Raw genomic sequence first — 18,024 nt, 5'->3', positions numbered from 1 at the left:
AAATGATATTTTAATGCACTTTTTTTGACCCATTTTTAATTTATTGTTTTAATCACCATTAGATCATCTTTTTTTTATTCTTTTTAGTGATGTGATGTGATAATCTAATAGTGATTGAAGTGGTAGATTAAAAATGGGTAAAAAAAAGTAGGTTAAAGTATCATTTCCTTTCAATTGTATGCAGCCGTTAATAGAAACATTCAATTATGAACAGTTGAATTAAGAGTAAACTGAGATTCTATTAAGAAACAAAACAACACTATCATGGTCAACATTCAAAGTTTGTAACTTCAACCTCTCAAACCAATTCTTCTTTCTCTTCTCTTCCCTTCTCTTTCATTGAGAAGAAAATGAACAACCACAACACCGACAGCTTCTCTCTGTTGGGTGTTCTTCATTCCCCCCAATTCTCTGAAATTCTCAGGGATTTCGCCACGCGAGAACTCAACGCGTTTTTATGGCTATCTCTTGTTGTTGTCACCACCCTTTTGCTCAGAAGACTCTTTAGCCTGTTTGGGATATGGCACAGGGCTAGAACCATTCCTGGGCCTCCCTCTTCCTCTTTTTTTGGCAGCTGCAAGCTCTTTTCCCGGCCAAATTTTACTTTCACTGGTGGGTACTCCGTGATCTTTCTTTTTCTTTTTCTTTTTTTTCAGTTGAGAATGATCCATAAACTAATGTGTAGAAGCTTTTTCCTATTCAATTATCTAGAAACTGTTTTTCAACTTTAACTTAATCAAGAAGAATATTTTGTAAAAGTGGAAATTTATTTAAAAGGTGTTATTTGTCTTGAATCTGACACAGCCCTTTTCTTTACCGGAACTTGGGACTCGCAGTGAAATCATAGGCTGGTGGTTGTTGTTTTTTTTTATCCCTTCTCCCCCTTTGGATTATTTGAATTTATAGTTATAGTCAGAAAGAATCAGTTTTTGGATTTTGCAAGTTAATGGGTGTTACTGTGAAATCGACCCTGTTTGATATATGACTTGTGATATGAGTTTTTACCTGCAATGCCATATTAGTTGAATTTGTGGTTATTATCAGAAAGGACCCGTCTTTTGGTTTTAGTGAAGTGGATTTTGGTTTTGGTCTATTAATCTGGATTTTGCTAGTTATTGGTTGATATAATATGGGGTCTTGTGATATGGGATTTTGAATTTTGTCTTTTCTTTTTCTTTTATATTCTGCCGTATGGATTTGTTAATTCTGTGGTTATTTTCAGAAATAACGAGTTTATTTATTTAACTCGGTGGGGTCTTATTCTAGAATGTATATTAAAGGGATTTTATGCAGTAATGTCAAACTCAGGTTCTTTTGCAGATTTATGAACTAATTGTGTATTTACCCTTTTTTGATTTTCAGATGTGCTGTCAGAATCCCATAAAATGTATGGACCTATTGTTAAACTGTGGTTAGGTCCTACTCAACTTTTGGTGTCAGTAAGGGATCCAATGTTAATACAAGACATGCTTATAAAAGCTGAGGATAAGTTGCCTTACACAGGAAAATTGTTTCATCTGGCCTTTGGGCAATCAAGCCTCTTTGCCCCTTCATTTGAAAAGGTGACATGTAAACCATGGTGTTTTTGACCAAAGTTGAGATTGAATTATGTAATCTGTTCCTCAATCTTAAAATGCTGGGGTCAATTCAGTTTTGAGACCTTCTTAGTTCTGATCAAACTACTCTTTTGTTTGGATATTTTCATTGTGTATCATTTTAGATGTTGTCTGCAGAAATTACAGATCCTGACATTTGTTTTGTATGTATGATGTTCTCATTCTGACTCTAGCAACTTGGAATGTGATTTGAAATTTGCTTAGGTGCAAAAGAGAAGGGAACTATTGGCAACAGAATTAAACGAAAGATTGCTGAAGAATGGTGATATGATTCCTGTGAAAGTTGCAGACTTTATCACAGATAAAATAGAAACCATAGAAAAGAAAGGAGGTCTTGATTCCAGGTTGGTTTCTCAGCACATCGCTTTCACTATAATGGGAGTCACATTCTTTGGAGATGGCTTCTTGGCCTCACCGAAGGCTGCAATGTATGAGGAACTGTTCATGACCATTGCTAAAGATGCTTGCTTTTGGGCCTCCTATAATGTTACTCCTTTCTGGAGACGTGGATTTTGGAAGTACCAATGCTTATGTACAAAGTTGAAATGCTTAACTCAAGACATCCTTCAACATTGTAGAAAAGGTTGTAAACTATCTAGCCATACTGGGCAAGATGTACATTATGAAAGTTCCACTGAAGAAATGAAGTCAGCAGATGGTGCACAATGCTGTTCTGATGATGAGTTCCAAGATTACTATTTCTTTCGAGATCTTAAGGATCATCAAGATGGTAAAGAAGAGCCTTGTGGGAATGTCATGCGCATGATATTTCACGGATGTCAAACTACCTCTGTTCTAATCACGGATGTATTGACTAGGCTTGTCATGCATGGGGAAATACAGGATAAGGTTTCATTCTCTCTGTGCTGTATCCAATTCTGTGAACTATTTTTATTTTATTTTGCTCTCCAATGCTCAAAGCCAGAATTTCCTATAATGAATATTGCTAAATCATGATGTAGATTTAATGAATCTATCTATGTACAAAGTTAAAACTAGGGATGCACTAAGGTGAATTTGTTTTAATATGTTAGAAATTTCATATCTACTAGATAAAGATTGAATTTACGGTATATAAGTAAGTACGTACCTTAGTTTCCATACAGGTTTTATACAGTTGAGTTAGGTTTAACGTTCATTTCTTAATATATTAGTTTGAATTTCTTTTATCTTTTAGGATAGACATTCTTTGTTAGGAAAATGCACTTGCTCTGTATCTCTTATTAATCCTTTCCAGTGGTTCTGTCTGCTATATGTGTCTGCTCTTGTCATGGCGAAAGTGAAGTTTTCTCATTCTAATTTTAGGTGAAATTTCTTTACTGTTATCAACACTGTAACAAACTGTTATTCTAGTTTCTTTTGAAAAAAACTATATTTCTGTTGGAATAGGATTTCATTTACATGCTCAAAGGTGGTTTTACTGCATGATTTTCACTATCAAATTCTGCTTTTTAAATTGGCTGGATGCAGTTCTTGATGTTTGCAAGCCCACGTGGTGCTTATTTCGCATGCTTTTGCAGGTTTATTCGGAGATTAGCATGGTAAGAAGAAACCCATCGAAATTTGAGCATGAAGATGTTTATAGGATGCCGTTGTTATTGGCTACAATTTATGAATCTGCACGCCTTCTTCCCACTGGTTCCATGCTGCAGAGATGTTCTCTGAAACATGGTGAGATTGAGATATAAGTACTGTGCTAGTTTCATTCAAGATTTCTGTTGAAAGAGAGAAATAGAGATGCTGAAAACTGTCTTTATGAACTAAACCACATAGTCCATTTTATATAAACTGGCTATAGTAAATCAATAAACTAAAGGAGATTTGGTTTCTACATGCATGATATGTTAATGGTTTAAAATATATTTGAGGATTCTATCTGTACTCCTACTGTTATTTGTATTCATTAATGTTCCTCTTTATCTCAGACTTGAGCTTTGCATCTGGTGTAACCATACCTGCTGGAGCTGTATTGGTTGTACCAGTTGAATTGGTACAGAAAGATGAATTCAATTGGGGGAGTGATGCAAGTCATTTCAATCCTTACCGATTTCTCTCAACTGTTACAAATAGATCAGGTATGAGCCTTGATACTTCAAAACAGTGTTGGATTTCAGTAATCAAGAATCATAGATAAGACAAGGGAATCAATGAAGTAGAAACAAAACTGGAGAAAGAGAATTGTATTTTCGTTAATATTTTGTAACAAAAAAAAAATTGATAATCTATTGCTAATCTTTTGATATTGAATTCTCAGGTTCTGCTGAAGACCTTTCTGATACAGGATTCAGTTCATTTGTGCTAAAGGATCCAAATGAAAATGCAGCATTCCTGCCTTTTGGATCTGGTGCACGTGCTTGCATTGGACAGAAATTTATCATCCAACTTGTTGCCTCAGTGTTGGCATCATTGCTAAATAAATATGAGGTTTGTCTTGTGAACCAATGCTTTTGCTCTTGCTACCTATGTAATAATGAGAGAAAGACGGAAACACAATTCTAGTTTCTAAACCATAAAATTACATAAAGTCAAACATCAAGTACTTGTCAATTCAGCAAAGGAGACAACACATAGAAAATGAAAGTAATTGAATGAATGCAAAGTGTTGGTTGTACACTTATTATGATGAGGATTGCTTTTACTTATATACTTATCATTACTCATGTTAGATCTCCAACAATTACAAGTATTTTCTTTGAGTTATGATTCCATGGATGTTTCAACATTATTGTGTTTTGTGATCAGGCTATAGTGCATGGTTTGTACGTAATATATAACTTTTTCAATTGTTCTGTATCTGATGTTAGTTTTGAATTCAGATACGGCTTAGCTCAGACTCAAATGCAGACTCAAACACAACCTTGAAGAATAATCTTCTGCAGCGTCATCCCAGTTCACAGATATTATTCGTGAAAAGGGACCAGTGAAAGAAAAGAAGCATAAACATACTATGTAGATAAACGAGTCTAGATTCTCTCTAAATTTTTCTATGGTGTTCTCTGCTAACCAATGAAATACATTGATGTTGGTATATTAAAATTCTTTTTAATATATTTTAAAACATCAAAATCAATATATTTTTAAAGACACAGCAGATGAACAATACAAGAAAACTCAGTAGAGAATCCAAACTCGTATATAAACATGGTGTTGTAGTTAAAGTTAACAACACCAAAAATATCTAGACCTTTCCTTTTTAGTACTACACTCCTTTTTCCAAGATGAATGGGGAAGTTCTCTGGCTCATTGTGGTGTTTGGGAGGATGAATCTAACATGAGTTTCTTAGCTCAAGTTTTTTTCCTCCCTGTTTTTAAACATTGCCCTAGTGTTGGCTTCAGGCCCTGACACTTATTTTGTTGGTGTTTTAAGCACTTTGGGTCAATTGTTTCTTTGGAGCCTTTGGTTTTCCTTCCCCTTCTCTGGATGTGGATCTCTTGTTTTTCTGATGTCATCAACTTTTTCACTTCTGAAGGAAGTTTGTTCATGTATCTGATATTTTCAAAATAAAATGTATCCATCAAAATATATGTGGACCCTCTTGTTTAGCCTAAGGACATATTCACCGTGTTTATAGTTTTATGTTGATATTGGAATGATAATGCTGTGTTATGTATTTGGATATTGGTTTGGAGATTGTGATTTTTTGTCTCAGAAAACAATATATAGCAGAGCCTTTCATAAAAAAAGTGTTGAATATTTTAGTGTAATGTTGTGTATATTTCTGTTCTGCAGAATTTTAAGAACCTAAAACATAATGGAAATTACTTTTGGAGCCGGTTATATGATAACTTTCATTTGTTTAATAATAAAAAGAGATAACAATAGTGTAAATAATAATAATGTTATAAAAACAATGGTTAAATATGTTTTTGTCCTTTAATTTTCAATGAATTTTGGAATTAGTCTATTTCGAAACTTTGGACCAATTTAATTCTGTCTTTTGAAATATGTGGATTTAGTCCTTTTAATCAAATTTTATTAAGTTTTTTTGATGTTTTGTTCGTATTTTAGAATTGTATTTGAGTTATTTATACTGACACATTTTTTATTTAATGTCAAGTCAAATACTATTATGAAACGTACTTGAAATGTCAAATAAATTTAACAAAATTTGATTAAAATGATTAAATTCACATATTTCGAAAAATAAAGGACTAAATTGGTGTTGGGCCTCAACAGTTGTTACGCAGACCCACTGCACTTCTTTCTCTACTTTTTCTCCTGATGCTTCCACGCCACACACATACACACATACACACGTTTCTCACCTACCCCTCTTCTCACTTTTTCCTCCGTTCTCTCTCTTCTTCACTTTCTGCTTCACACACTAAGCTTCAGTTCGAAGCATCTTCTCCTCTCCACCGTCAAGCTAAGGCTTGCTTCTTCTAACTCTCTCTTTGTAAGCCACGTTCCTCCTTTGCTGCCACTCACCACACTTTCTCTTTCGCAGGATATGCACCTACTATTCTCTCGAGGAATAACAAAGATAAGGAAGGCAAGAAAATGGACACAGTTAAAGCACCAGAGAAAAGGTATTATTCCTTTATTCAACAACATTGCATTTGAAACTAAACAAGTATTTATATGTTGTTAGCTTGCTCTGTTTCTAACAGAAGCAAAGCCTGAAACTGAAAACTAATTTTTGGTTACAATTGTCAACACCCCCCCTTAATCCAAAAATTCTAGGCTTGACATCCCAATATGTTTTCTGAGCTTGTTGAACCTAGCTTGCTTCAGCGGCTTGGTGAAGACATCAGTTGTTTGCTCTTCTGTATGACAGTAAAATAGGGTTAGCTTTCCTCTGCTCACTTGATCATAAAGGAAATGGAACTTCGTGTCAATGTGTTTACTTCTCCCGTGTAGAATAGGATTTTTTTGACAGGTTGATTGCTGACTTGTTATCAATGTTGAGCTGAACTGGTTTCCTGTAGTCCAGTTTTAGCTCCTCCAAAACTACCTCCAGCCACAAACTCTGACAAGCTGCTTCTGAAGCAGCTATGTATTCTGCTTCACACGATGATAGAGCCACAAACTTCTGTTTCTTAGAGCACCAAGAAATTGGTGCATCTAAGTATTTGAATAGGTACCCATAGGTACTCCTTCTCCCCACCTTCTCTCCACACCAGTCTGAGTCAGAAAATGCTTCTAACACAACTTCATTTTGCTCATTTACCTTTGGGAAGAAAATTCCCCAATATGTAGTACCTTTTAGGTATCTCAATATATGCTTAGCAGCAGCCATATGGGGTGTTCTCGGGTCATGCATGAACCTGCTTATCAGACCCACTCCAAAGCTTAGATTTGCTCTACTATTACAAAGAAATCTTAGTGAGCCAACAATCTGCTTGTACAAAGTCCCATCCACAACTTCAGCTTCCTTTTCTTTTGTCAGCTTTAGTCCAGGCAGCACTGAAACTGCAGCATCATTGCATCCTTCCATCTTAAATCTTTTTAAAATCTCCTGTGCATATTTCTTCTGATGTAGGAAGACTCCCCTATGCGTGTGCACAAACTCTAGCCCGAGAAAGTAGCTTAGTGTTCCTAGGTCTGTCATTTCAAACTCTATCTTCATTCTCCCTTTAAACTCTTCAATTTCTTCTTCCACACTTCTTGTAATGATCAGGTCATCAACATACAAGCATACAATGAGTGTGTTTGCATGACTTGTCCTCTTCACATACACTCCAAACTCAACTGTGTATTTAACAAATCCTAACTTGGCCAACAGTGCATCAATTAATTTGTTCCAAGCTCTAGGAGCTTGTTGAAGCCCATACAAAGCCTTTCTCAATCTATAAACAAGGTGTTTTCTCCCCTCCTTCTCAAATATGGGTGGATGTATAATGTACACCTCCTCTTCCAATGGGTCATTGAGAAAGGCTGACTTCACATCCATTTGACTCATTTTCCAGCCTTTTGAACTGGCAACTGCTGTGACCAACCTCAGTTTCCATCCTCGCTACAGGGGCAAACACCTCTGTATAGTCAATTCTTTGTTGTTGCAAAAACCTTTTGCAACCAGCCTGGTCTTATGTTTAGCCACAGACCCGTCTGGCTTCAATTTCAGCTTGAAAACCCATTTCACATCAATGGGCATTTTATCATGTGGCAGATCAACCAACTCCCATGTCTTGTTCTTCTCAATTGCTTCCAACTCTTCTTTCATAGCATCCTTCCATTCCCTTATATTCAAAGCTTCTCTCCACAAGATAGGTTCTATGTCAGCCATTAATGCTTGATGAACCAAATCACCACCACTTGTAATTACACCATCACCATAAACTTCATGGCCAACAAGTCTAGTAGAGGGGAACCTTGTTCTCTGGGTTCTTCTATTGTCTGGAATAGCAACAGTAATTTCAATTTTGTCTTCCAAGACACATGGAACATGTGTCACCACATCATTCTTATTCTTCCAATCCCAACTAGCTGCCTCATCTACCACCACATCTCTGCTGATCACCACCAAATTCTTTTCTGGATCATACAACTTGTATGCACCTGTTGGATGGTATCCAATCAAAATTAAAGGCTCACTTTTATCATCTAGCTTCTTCCTCCTTTCATCTGGAATATGTCTATGACATATTGAGCCCAAAATCTTCAAGTGTTGCACGTGTGGTTTGGCACCAGACCAAGCTTCCTCTGGTGTTACTATTTTCAACCTTTTTGTAAGGCACCTATTGAGGATATAGGCAATAGTGGTGACTACCTCTCCCCAATAACTATGTGGCAAATTTTTCCCTTTTAGCATGCATCTTGTCATGTCCACCAATATTCTATTTCTCCTTTCGGCCAGCCCATTATGTTGTGGTGTGTAAGGTGCAGTCACCTCATGCATTATCCCTTTCCCTTCACAAAACTTGTTAAAATCCTTGGACTTGTACTCTCCTCCACCATCTGTCCTAAGGATTTTTAAACTCTTCTCAGCTTGTCTCTTCACTCGTGCACAAAATTTTTTCAAACACAAAAAATACATCTCCTTTCTCTTTTAGCAAATACACCCATATCTTCCTTGAGAACTCATCTACAAAGGTGAGAAAATATTTATTTCCCCCAAGTGATGGTGTGTCCAGGGGGACCACACACATCTGAGTGCACAACCTCCAATACCTTTTTAGCTCGTTTTGGTGCAGAGGTTTTAAAAACCTTTCTAGGTTGTTTCCCAATCACACAACCTTAACAGATTTTGGCTGGTTGCTGAATTTGTGGCAGTCCACTCACCATCTGCTTACTGTTGAGTTGATTCAAGCTCTTGAAATTCAAGTGGCCGTATCTATAGTGCCATAGCCAACTCTCTTCCTCCACACTAATAGCTGATAGGCACTGAATTTCAATGGTGTCCAGGTTCACTTTAAAGGTCCTATTTTAGACAAAGGTGCCTTGATCACAAGTCTATGTTGAGAGTCAAATATCTCAATGACTTTCTGTTGCATATTCATATAAATCCTTTCTCCAGTAGTTGTCCCAGGCTGAGTAAATTATTTTTCATGCATGGGACGTACAAAACATCACTCATATAGGCCACCTTGCCATCCTTTCATGTAATCATCACCTTCCCAATTCCTTCTGCCACAATAGAGCTGTTATCTGCAAACTTCACATTGTTTTTCACACACGGGTTAAGATCAATCAACCAATCTTTGTTCCTAGTCATGTGATTAGAGCACCTTGTATCCAAGTACCAAGTCATGCTTTCCTCCTCTTCACTGGTTGTTGTTGCCATCAGCAAAACTTGGTCTGAATCAGACCCATCTTCTTCCTTTTGCACTAAATTTGCTTCCTCTCCTTTCTGCTCATTCTTTGATGTATCCTCATGCCAACATTCATAAGAATAATGCACATATTTGCTACAATTATAGCACTATATTTTTCTTTTATCATATGGCCTCCTGTCACTTCTTCCTCTGCCTCTATTTTGATTTCCTCCTCTGACTTCAAATCCATTGTTTCTAGAATTTTCATGGGCCACTGATTTACTATTTCTGCCACCATTTCTATTTCTAGATCTTCCTCTGGACTTGCCTCTGCCTCTTCCTCTCCAACCACTTCGACCTCTTCCACTATGACCTACCTCGGCTTACGAGGCCTGTTCGACCACTTTCTCACCATTCTTTTTCTCGTTCACCCTTTATTCATGTGCTTCAAGGGATTTTTGCAATTCCTCTATTGTCATAACATCAAGATCCATAGATTCCTCTATGGCAACCACAATGTGGTCGAACCGTGGGGTTAGGGTCCTTAAAACCTTCTCCACAATTTTGCAATCTTCTATGTTCTCATCACACGCTCTCATGGCATTGGTGATCACCTGCAATCTGCCAAAATATTCTGCCATTGTCTCCTTTTCTGTCATAGAGAGGAGTTCATACTGCCTCCTTAAAGATTGCAGTTTCACCTTCTTGAGTTTTCCAGAATTTCCATACCCATTTTGCAAGATCTCCCAAACCTCTTTTGCTGTGACAACTTTAGAGATTTTCTAAAAGATATTGGCTGCAACACATTGATGCAGCAACACACGAGCCTTGCAGTTCAATTTCTTCATCTCCTTGTATGTTTTCTTGGCCGCTTCATCAGCATTCTTGGGTAGTTCTTTGAAACCCACCTTCACGATCTCATCTATTTCTTGAAAGCCAAGAATTGCCTCCATCTTCACACACCAATCATCATAATCCTTTCCATTAAATATGGGTAAGCTTCCCGGTATCACACCTCCACCAGCCATGAGTAGAACACGCAGCAATACTCCCAAGATTCCTCTTCTTGAACCTTGCTCTTAATACCAATCTTTAGGCCTCAGCAGTTGTTACGCAGGCCCACTCCACTTCTTTCTCTACTTTTTCTCCTGATGCTTCCACGCCACACACATACACACTTTTCTCACCTACCCCTATTCTCACCTTTTCCTTCGTTCTCTTTCTTCTTCACTTTCTGCTTCACGCACTAAGCTTCAGTTCGAAGCATCTCTTCTCCACCGTCAAGCTAAGGCTTGCTTCTTCTAACTCTCTCTCTTTGTAAGCCATGTTCCTCCTTTGCTACCACTCACCACACTTTCTCTTTCGCAGGACACGCACCTACTATTTTCTCGAGGAATAACAAGGATAAGGAAGGCAAGAAAATGGACATAGTTAAAGCACCAAAGAAAAGGTATTATTCCTTTATTCAACAACATTGCATTTGAAACTAAACAAGTATTTATATGTTGTTAGCTTACTCTGTTTCTAACAGAAGCAAAGCCTGAAACTGAAAACTAATTTTTGGTTACAACTGTCAACAATTGGTACAAAGTTTTGAAATTGTTGATATAAAGTTTCGAAATTGTTGGGACAAAGTTTCGAAATCCATTACAAGTTAAGAATCAAAAACATATTTAACCTTGAAAACAATGGTTAACTATTATATCAAATTGATCGATAATTATAATTATTATAATGAAAGGATGTGATGTGATGATAATTATATCAATAATAAATTATAAATATAATGAAAATAATTCATTGATAAGAGCGTTATAATAAACTGGACAATGATGATAAAAATAGTAACATATAGCATAACAAATTTTATAATAATTACTATGATATAATACAATTGTTAATACGATAAAGGTAATTAAATTAAGGTTATTACAACATGAAATTTTATGAAAGCAAAAAGAATTGTAAAAATTAAAATACTAGGACCAATAATAATGATAAATATATGGTAGTTTCATTAACGATTGTAATAAAAATATGCTCATTTAACAATAAAATCAATAAATAATATATTATAAATATGATAAATAACTAATTATAGCATAACAGGATAATTATATAATTTTTTACCACCAAAAAAGAACTTAGAGGTTGTGTTATACTTCTAATCTTGACTAAGATAATCTTTAGTTCTTAACTTCATTTTTGAAAAAAGGTCACGAGGACATGAAGTTACAAATAAGAGTTTAAAAATAAAAATGTTTATGTTTTTCAATACCTGATGGTAAGAAATAAAAATAAATAAATTAAATCATCTATTTATTATTTATTTTCTAATGAAAATGTAATTAGCTACCGCAATGCACCGTTTTTGTTTAGCTAGTAGAACGCAGACCTATACAGAAGTGTCAATATCATCATTTCGTGTATCTCTTTCTTTCTTCTTTTATATATATATATATATATATATATATATATATATATATATATATATATATATATATATATATATATATATATATATATATATATATATATATATATATTTACGTACACATAAACGTTATCGCGTATGTGTATATGTATTTTTTAAATATGAATGATAATATCTTAATGTTATTAAGTTAATATATAAAATAAATTTATATTTATTAAAAATGAAGTGAAATGTTAAAAATAAAGTGAAATGAATAGAAAAGTTAATTGTTGATGAATAAAAAAAATAAGATAAACAATTTTATAGAAAATAGGTAAAAATAATAAATAATTATATTATAAAGAGTAGAATTGGTATTATGAAATGTGGATACAAAATAGGGAATTCTCTTTATTATTGTTATATATATATATATATATATATATATATATATAATAATAATAATAATAATAATAATAATAATAATAATATAAAGAAGATTTCTTCTTTTGTGTTTAAATTTTAAAATACCAATTTTACTCATATAAAGAAGATTTTCTCTTTTGCGTCCACACTTCAAAATATCAATTTTATCCTTTAAAGTATAATTATTTATTAAATTTTTAAAAATTGACTGTTATTTTTATAATTTTCTTATAAAATCGTTTATTTATACTTTTTTTATTTATCAAAAATTATTTTCTCATTTTTCTAATATATTTCACTTTAATTTTAATAAATATAATTTTATTTTATATAATCATCGCATTATAATATAATATTATTACGTATAATTAAAAAAATCGTATACACACGCGCCTATATGTTTACGCAATAGGATTTTTCCTTTCTTCTCCTCATTTTCATCGCCTTTTATCTGTATTTTTTTTTTCTTCTGTTTGGTCTATCATTCACTGATCTTGTAACTGATGACCTCGTTTCTTTCATTGTTTACTTCCTCAGCCTGTTTCGATCGTTTTATTTGATTTTTGTGCTTATATTAATGCATGTTCACGTGATTCGAATTTGGACCAAAAGGTGATAATAGTCTTCTAGAGTAGAAGAAGTAGGTTATTGAATCTATTTTCAATGTAAGTAACTTCTGAGAGAAATGTGAAGTTCTTGCGTGATTGATTTTTCGTATGTTGCCGCATTTGATTTTCTTTTGCCATCCCTATTAGATTAACCATCTAAGGATGGAACTGTGGTTGATAGTTTTATACACTGTAGGGGCACTGTAAGCAAGAGTTGATTCCGGTAACAAAACAAATTAGTCCTGTAAAATAACAAAGCTACTACAATTGTCTAGGAAGAAGGAACAATAAAGTGTCCATGAGTGTAGGATCTTCATCACAAACAAATCCCAAAATTTTAAAGAATTTCGTTTCTCTTTATTATGAAGACCAAATTGTCCATTCAAATGAACAAGTCTCGAATACAACAACAACCTGCAATAAGCACCATGACATGAAAAAAAATAATAATGAAGTATTAGTTATTACTTGTTCAAATAATATTGAAGGATACATTTTATCTCCGGACAGTATATGGCAATTTGTAAATACACAAGGAAATTCCATTTACCGGAGACATTGATATTACCGCCGTTAAACTGGGTTATAACTTGTGAGTCAATTTAACCCATCACAGATTCGAGTCGGATTAAGTTAAAATTTTTTACAAATTCAATAAATATTTGTTTAAGTCCGTATTCATTTAAGTTTGCATCTCTTCTAGATCTGCATTTGGAAAGGAAAAATTTTTGGATCAATAATTTTGTGATTTTATTTTCAGAAAAAAAAAAATTGCTTTTGGCTAGATAGCAATATAATTAACTCTTTAACTATATAGTTTGTAAAACATCAAGCTCCATATAAAACAAAAAGTTTGTTTCAAATAATTTATATTAGAAAGTAAAATGCTAGTTGCATATCACTACTAAACAAATTATGTGATTCAATTCCTGTAATTTGTCATCAAATAGCTTTTGGCTCTTAAAATTTTTTATTATATAAAATGATTCTCGAATATATAAATTTCTGGATACGTTCATTCTTGCTAAGAGGTTCTTCTTTTGAGACCAAAAGTATATACAAAGAAATTTGTATAATTGCTTAGATATACAATTCACCTAACGGGTATGACAGAGTCTGTATTAGAGAAAATGGAAATAGTTTTAATGATCGTGTAATCATGCCAGATAAATAATACTGTGGAAAGAGTATGTACCTTCATAATAGACGTTAAAAGCATTATCAGTTTGTTAATAATTCCTTAGTAGAAGAGTGAATAATGCGAACTTCAAAATCATTGAGTTTTGGTCCCATCCAACGACGAATGAATACAAGTGGAACATGATTGATGATCCAATAATCTTGGCCGTTTTGTGGATCAATGCTCTCAACAAGTTCAGTTGGCATATCACAGAAGTCAATAACTTTGAGGTTATCCATGGCTTTGATGCCTGAGGGTACCGTCTTCAGACGAGTGATTTTGGTAATCTTAACATATTCCAGAGAAAGCAAAGCTCCTTTATCTATGAGGATAGCACTTACTGTGTTCAAGCGAGCCAGATTCAGCTCCTTCAATTTTCGAAACCCCCCACTTTGAAAATGCAAGATTTCACCAGCATAGGCATTGTCCCAGATAGTAAGCTTCAACAAATTCGGCAACTTTTCCAGCGATCTCAAGGGATCATCTTTCAAATTGGATAAAGCCAGCCTCATCTTAACAAGAAACTCTAGTTTTGAAATCCAATTAGGCATCTTCTCCAGTCTTGCTTTCAAATGAAGCCGTCGAAGTTGAGGTATGGATGATATAGAGTTCAGGTCAATGATTTCATCCTCACCTATTGCTGTGATATTGAGTGATTCAAGGTGTGTCATCTCTGTCACTGAAGCACAGATTTCTCTTCCATGTTCCCTCCGAACACGCCTCAAGCCTAACTTTCTTAACTGCCTCAAGAATCTCAACTCTTGGATGAGATCTATTCCCCCGTGTTCTACCTCCACATAGCAAAGATTTTGAAGGGAAGTCAAGTTTTTTATACCTTTTTTCATCACCACACCAGTTGTAAATCCCAGAAGAGAGTATTCTGCTTCATAGTTTCGATGGAAAGCAAGAAGATGCCTTAGCTTTTTGAGCTTGTTTATTTCACTGGGTAACTCATGAACAAGAGTTTCTCTTATATCCAAGGTCTCTAGGTTCTGTAACCTACCAACAGATTTGGGAATAGACCGTATTTTAGTATTCTTTAGATTCAGGTACTTCAAGTGGAAAATGTTCCCTAAATTCCTGGGGACATAGTTTAAGGATGTGCTTTCAAGGTCTAGTACTTTCAAAACCCTAGACTCTGAAGCCAAAGGACCTGAAAAAAGCTCAACCGCTCCTCCTTTTCCAAAAGCATGAATTGCACGGATGTGTGTGAAGTTGGTGCTCTTCGACACATTGTTGATACTACTACTACTAGTGTCTATAGATAGACGTCTTGTTGATGCACTCGTGGCTGATTCATCATCACCTTCATGCACAAAGTGGCAAAAGGATAAATCCTTCATTTTTCTTACGATTACTTCGTGTAATAAATCATGAACTTGACAATTTTTCACTTTCCCTTCGAACCCAACCCAGGAGACTTGAACCAGACTTCTATAAATTAACTCAGATAAGTACTCATCCGCAACTTGTTCTAGAGCCCTCCCATCGGATTTAACGAACCCTTCAGCTATCCATTGTCGAGTTAACCTCTTGTGGTTAATGGAGGAGTCCTCAGGATATATACCAAAATACAATACGCATGGTTTCAGATAGTAAGGCAGGTCATCATAACTGAGAGATAAAATCTTCGTTAATCTAGTTAAATGGGCATTACGGTGCAACTCCAGGTTGAGATTTTGACTCACCTTTTGCCATTCGAACACAGTTTTTGATTTTGTTGAAAGTAGACCACCAATGGCCACAATCGCCAAAGGTAACCCCTTGCATTTTCCAACAATTTCATCTGACATTCCTTTAAGCTCTGCCGGACATTGCCCATCAAGCTCAAATTTAAATGCCTTCTTGCAGAAGAGTTCCCATGATTTGTCAGAAGGCAATGGTTGTAGGCTGTGAATATGAACAGGAAAGGACTTCTTGAAAAACTCAACAACATGGATCATTCTGGTGGTGATTATGATCCTGCTGCTTCTATTGTTTCTGGGCATGGCAAGTTCAACTTGGTCACAGAAATCTTCATGCCATACATCATCAAAGAATATCAAATACCTTTTATGCTCCAGGTATTGCCTCAATTCAGAAATCAGCGTCTTCTCGTCCATCTCTTCTAACATTTCTGGAAGAGGGTCTTTTGTCTCCCTACAAAATTGCTTGATCATGTCTCTGAATATCCTTCTCACAGTGTAGGATTGAGAAACTGTGATGCAAGCACGACAATCAAAGTGGTTTTTTACGTTTTCACTGTCAAAAACGTGTTTGGCAAGGGTGGTTTTTCCGAGACCCCCCATCCCCACCACTGAAATCAATGTGCGCTCTTTTTCGCCCTCCAACAACCAACAAAGCAATTCATCTCTTGGTAATTCAAATCCTACCATTTCCGTTTCTTCAATGAAAAGGGAACCCATTCTGGGATCATTCCATCCAGTACCTTCTGTTGTCCAACCTCTGCTACTGCTTGATGGTTTTTCTTGTGAAACTTGAAACTTGTACCTTTCACTTCTTTCCTTGATTAAAGAAAGTGACAATTTAATGTCCTGAATCTCGACGGCTATCCGATGACGGGAAAGCGATGTTCTTATCAGGTTTGTAATCTTACAAATTGAAGCTCCAAATCCATGACAGGGGACCTGATGAATCACCCTGAGGTATTCATCGATGACATCTTCTACACGAACTGACACTTGTCTGACCTGCTTTACCCAAGTTCTGATTCCTTCGTTGGTGTTGGCTTCATCTGCTGCCTTTCTATCTGCATCTTTGAGGAAGGCTTGGATGCTTTCTAGTTCATCTCTGATGTCTAAAAAATCTCTGTTAATGCCACTCAGCAGCTTTTTTTCTTCCTTTAGAATTTGGAACACTTCACTCAATGCAAAAGAAATCGCAGCTTCTGCCATTTCAGTCTTACTCTCGCACCTTTCAATTATGCTGTTCTCATGTATCCAGCATAAGCATTTCAGAAATATGGTGCCTCTTACCTTTTTTCTTTCGTTGGGTATACTGTTTGTAGGAAATTTAATCTCTAAAGTCAACGAAGAGGAACGTGTACAGTTGTTGGACGGCTTCCAATTTTCTTTGTTTAAAACCATGACCAGGCATTTTTTCTACTGAAGTTTACTATTCCTGTGATTCAGGACTTTCATGGGATCCTGTGATGGTTTTTTCCTCCTGCATCATGATTTCTTCTGTGTTCCCATTTATTTAAAATGATTGATTTGTCCTTATTATATTATAACAATAATGAAAGTATTCCATTTTTTGTTCAGATTAAACATTCTGGAATAGTATAAGAATTCTAGTGTTTTTATGGATCGTGCATTTTGGAAGATGAAATGTAACCTTTTACGTCGTGGTTAGAACGAAATAAGTTTCAGATTGAACAATAAAATATACATTTCACTAGAAGAATTCTGGTTTGTCCAAGCCCAAATAATATTTTTGAATTTTGAGATCGTAGAATTCGTAATACATTTCCAAAACATCCAATCTAAAACTGTGAATGATTTTTCTCTCAACCCTCCACCTTGACTTTAAGATCATTCTCTCTCTTTTGCTTTCTCAGTCAATTACAACAACAAAATATTTCCTTTTGTTTGTTTTGTCAGTTGTGCCTTTTGTTATTTTGTTTTTGTTCTGTATGTTTTGGAAAGGGTAGCTACTGTAGATATTCACTTTGTATTATATTTTTAAGTGCGGTTTCAAAATGTAATCAGTACTCTATTGAACCTTTATCTTTTCATTTGGTAGTGAGGTGTTTCAAGAAACAAGATCCGGTTCTCCATCCTCAACTATAGCAGAGTGTTTTACTCCAGAAATTGCTTAAAATCAAGCTTTTTGGAAAGCTTTGAAAGACTTCAATCATATGGAAGTGGAAACTACTAATTTATGTCGTGACAACAATTAGGCCATAGTAATTGTTTGCTGTATGAAACAGTGAATTTGACTGAGGGACAACAATGTTTGGTCAATGTTAGGAGAAGGTCTTTCCTTTCTGTTTGATATTTCAGTTGCGTTTTGTTTGGTTAACGTTTACTTTCACTGTTTATATTTTGGTTAGTGTCAGTTAGTTGGTGCATTTGGCCTTTT

The 18,024-nt window shown here is 35.1% G+C and overlaps 2 protein-coding genes across 3 annotated transcripts; one reads left to right on the top strand and one right to left on the bottom strand.

The window, feature by feature from the left end:
- The first annotated feature begins 261 nt into the window (after window positions 1-261).
- LOC114187015 (cytochrome P450 78A5-like) lies at window positions 262-17,939 on the top strand. 2 transcript variants are annotated; one of them, XM_028075119.2, is made up of 9 exons: window positions 262-612; window positions 1,363-1,562; window positions 1,821-2,465; window positions 3,137-3,287; window positions 3,542-3,691; window positions 3,871-4,040; window positions 6,065-6,146; window positions 10,680-10,761; window positions 17,686-17,939. In XM_028075119.2, exons 1-9 carry the CDS (start codon window positions 351-353, stop codon window positions 17,759-17,761), a joined length of 1,818 nt encoding a protein of 605 aa, XP_027930920.2. In that variant the 5' UTR covers window positions 262-350; the 3' UTR covers window positions 17,762-17,939. The 2 variants fall into 2 exon arrangements, with proteins under 2 accessions (XP_027930920.2, XP_027930929.2); XM_028075128.2 differs by lacking the exons at window positions 6,065-6,146; window positions 10,680-10,761; window positions 17,686-17,939 and adding an exon at window positions 4,433-5,233 and having other exon boundaries at window positions 264-612.
- On the bottom strand, window positions 12,910-17,027 carry LOC146888574 (disease resistance protein RPM1-like). The gene is made up of 2 exons (XM_085675107.1): window positions 13,957-17,027; window positions 12,910-13,175 (listed from the first exon to the last, which is right to left on the bottom strand). Exon 1 carries the CDS (start codon window positions 17,025-17,027, stop codon window positions 13,983-13,985), a length of 3,045 nt encoding a protein of 1,014 aa, XP_085531233.1. The 3' UTR covers window positions 12,910-13,175; window positions 13,957-13,982.
- Window positions 17,940-18,024: the final 85 nt, after the last annotated feature.

This window comes from Vigna unguiculata, chromosome 1, assembly GCF_037176805.1.
Source record: "Vigna unguiculata cultivar grain cowpea cultivar isolate G323 ecotype 2 chromosome 1, ASM3717680v1, whole genome shotgun sequence".
In the NCBI taxonomy this organism is placed as follows: domain Eukaryota; kingdom Viridiplantae; phylum Streptophyta; class Magnoliopsida; order Fabales; family Fabaceae; genus Vigna; species Vigna unguiculata.
Note: the sequence above shows the minus strand (reverse complement) of the source record. Positions and strands in the feature narration are given on the sequence as shown.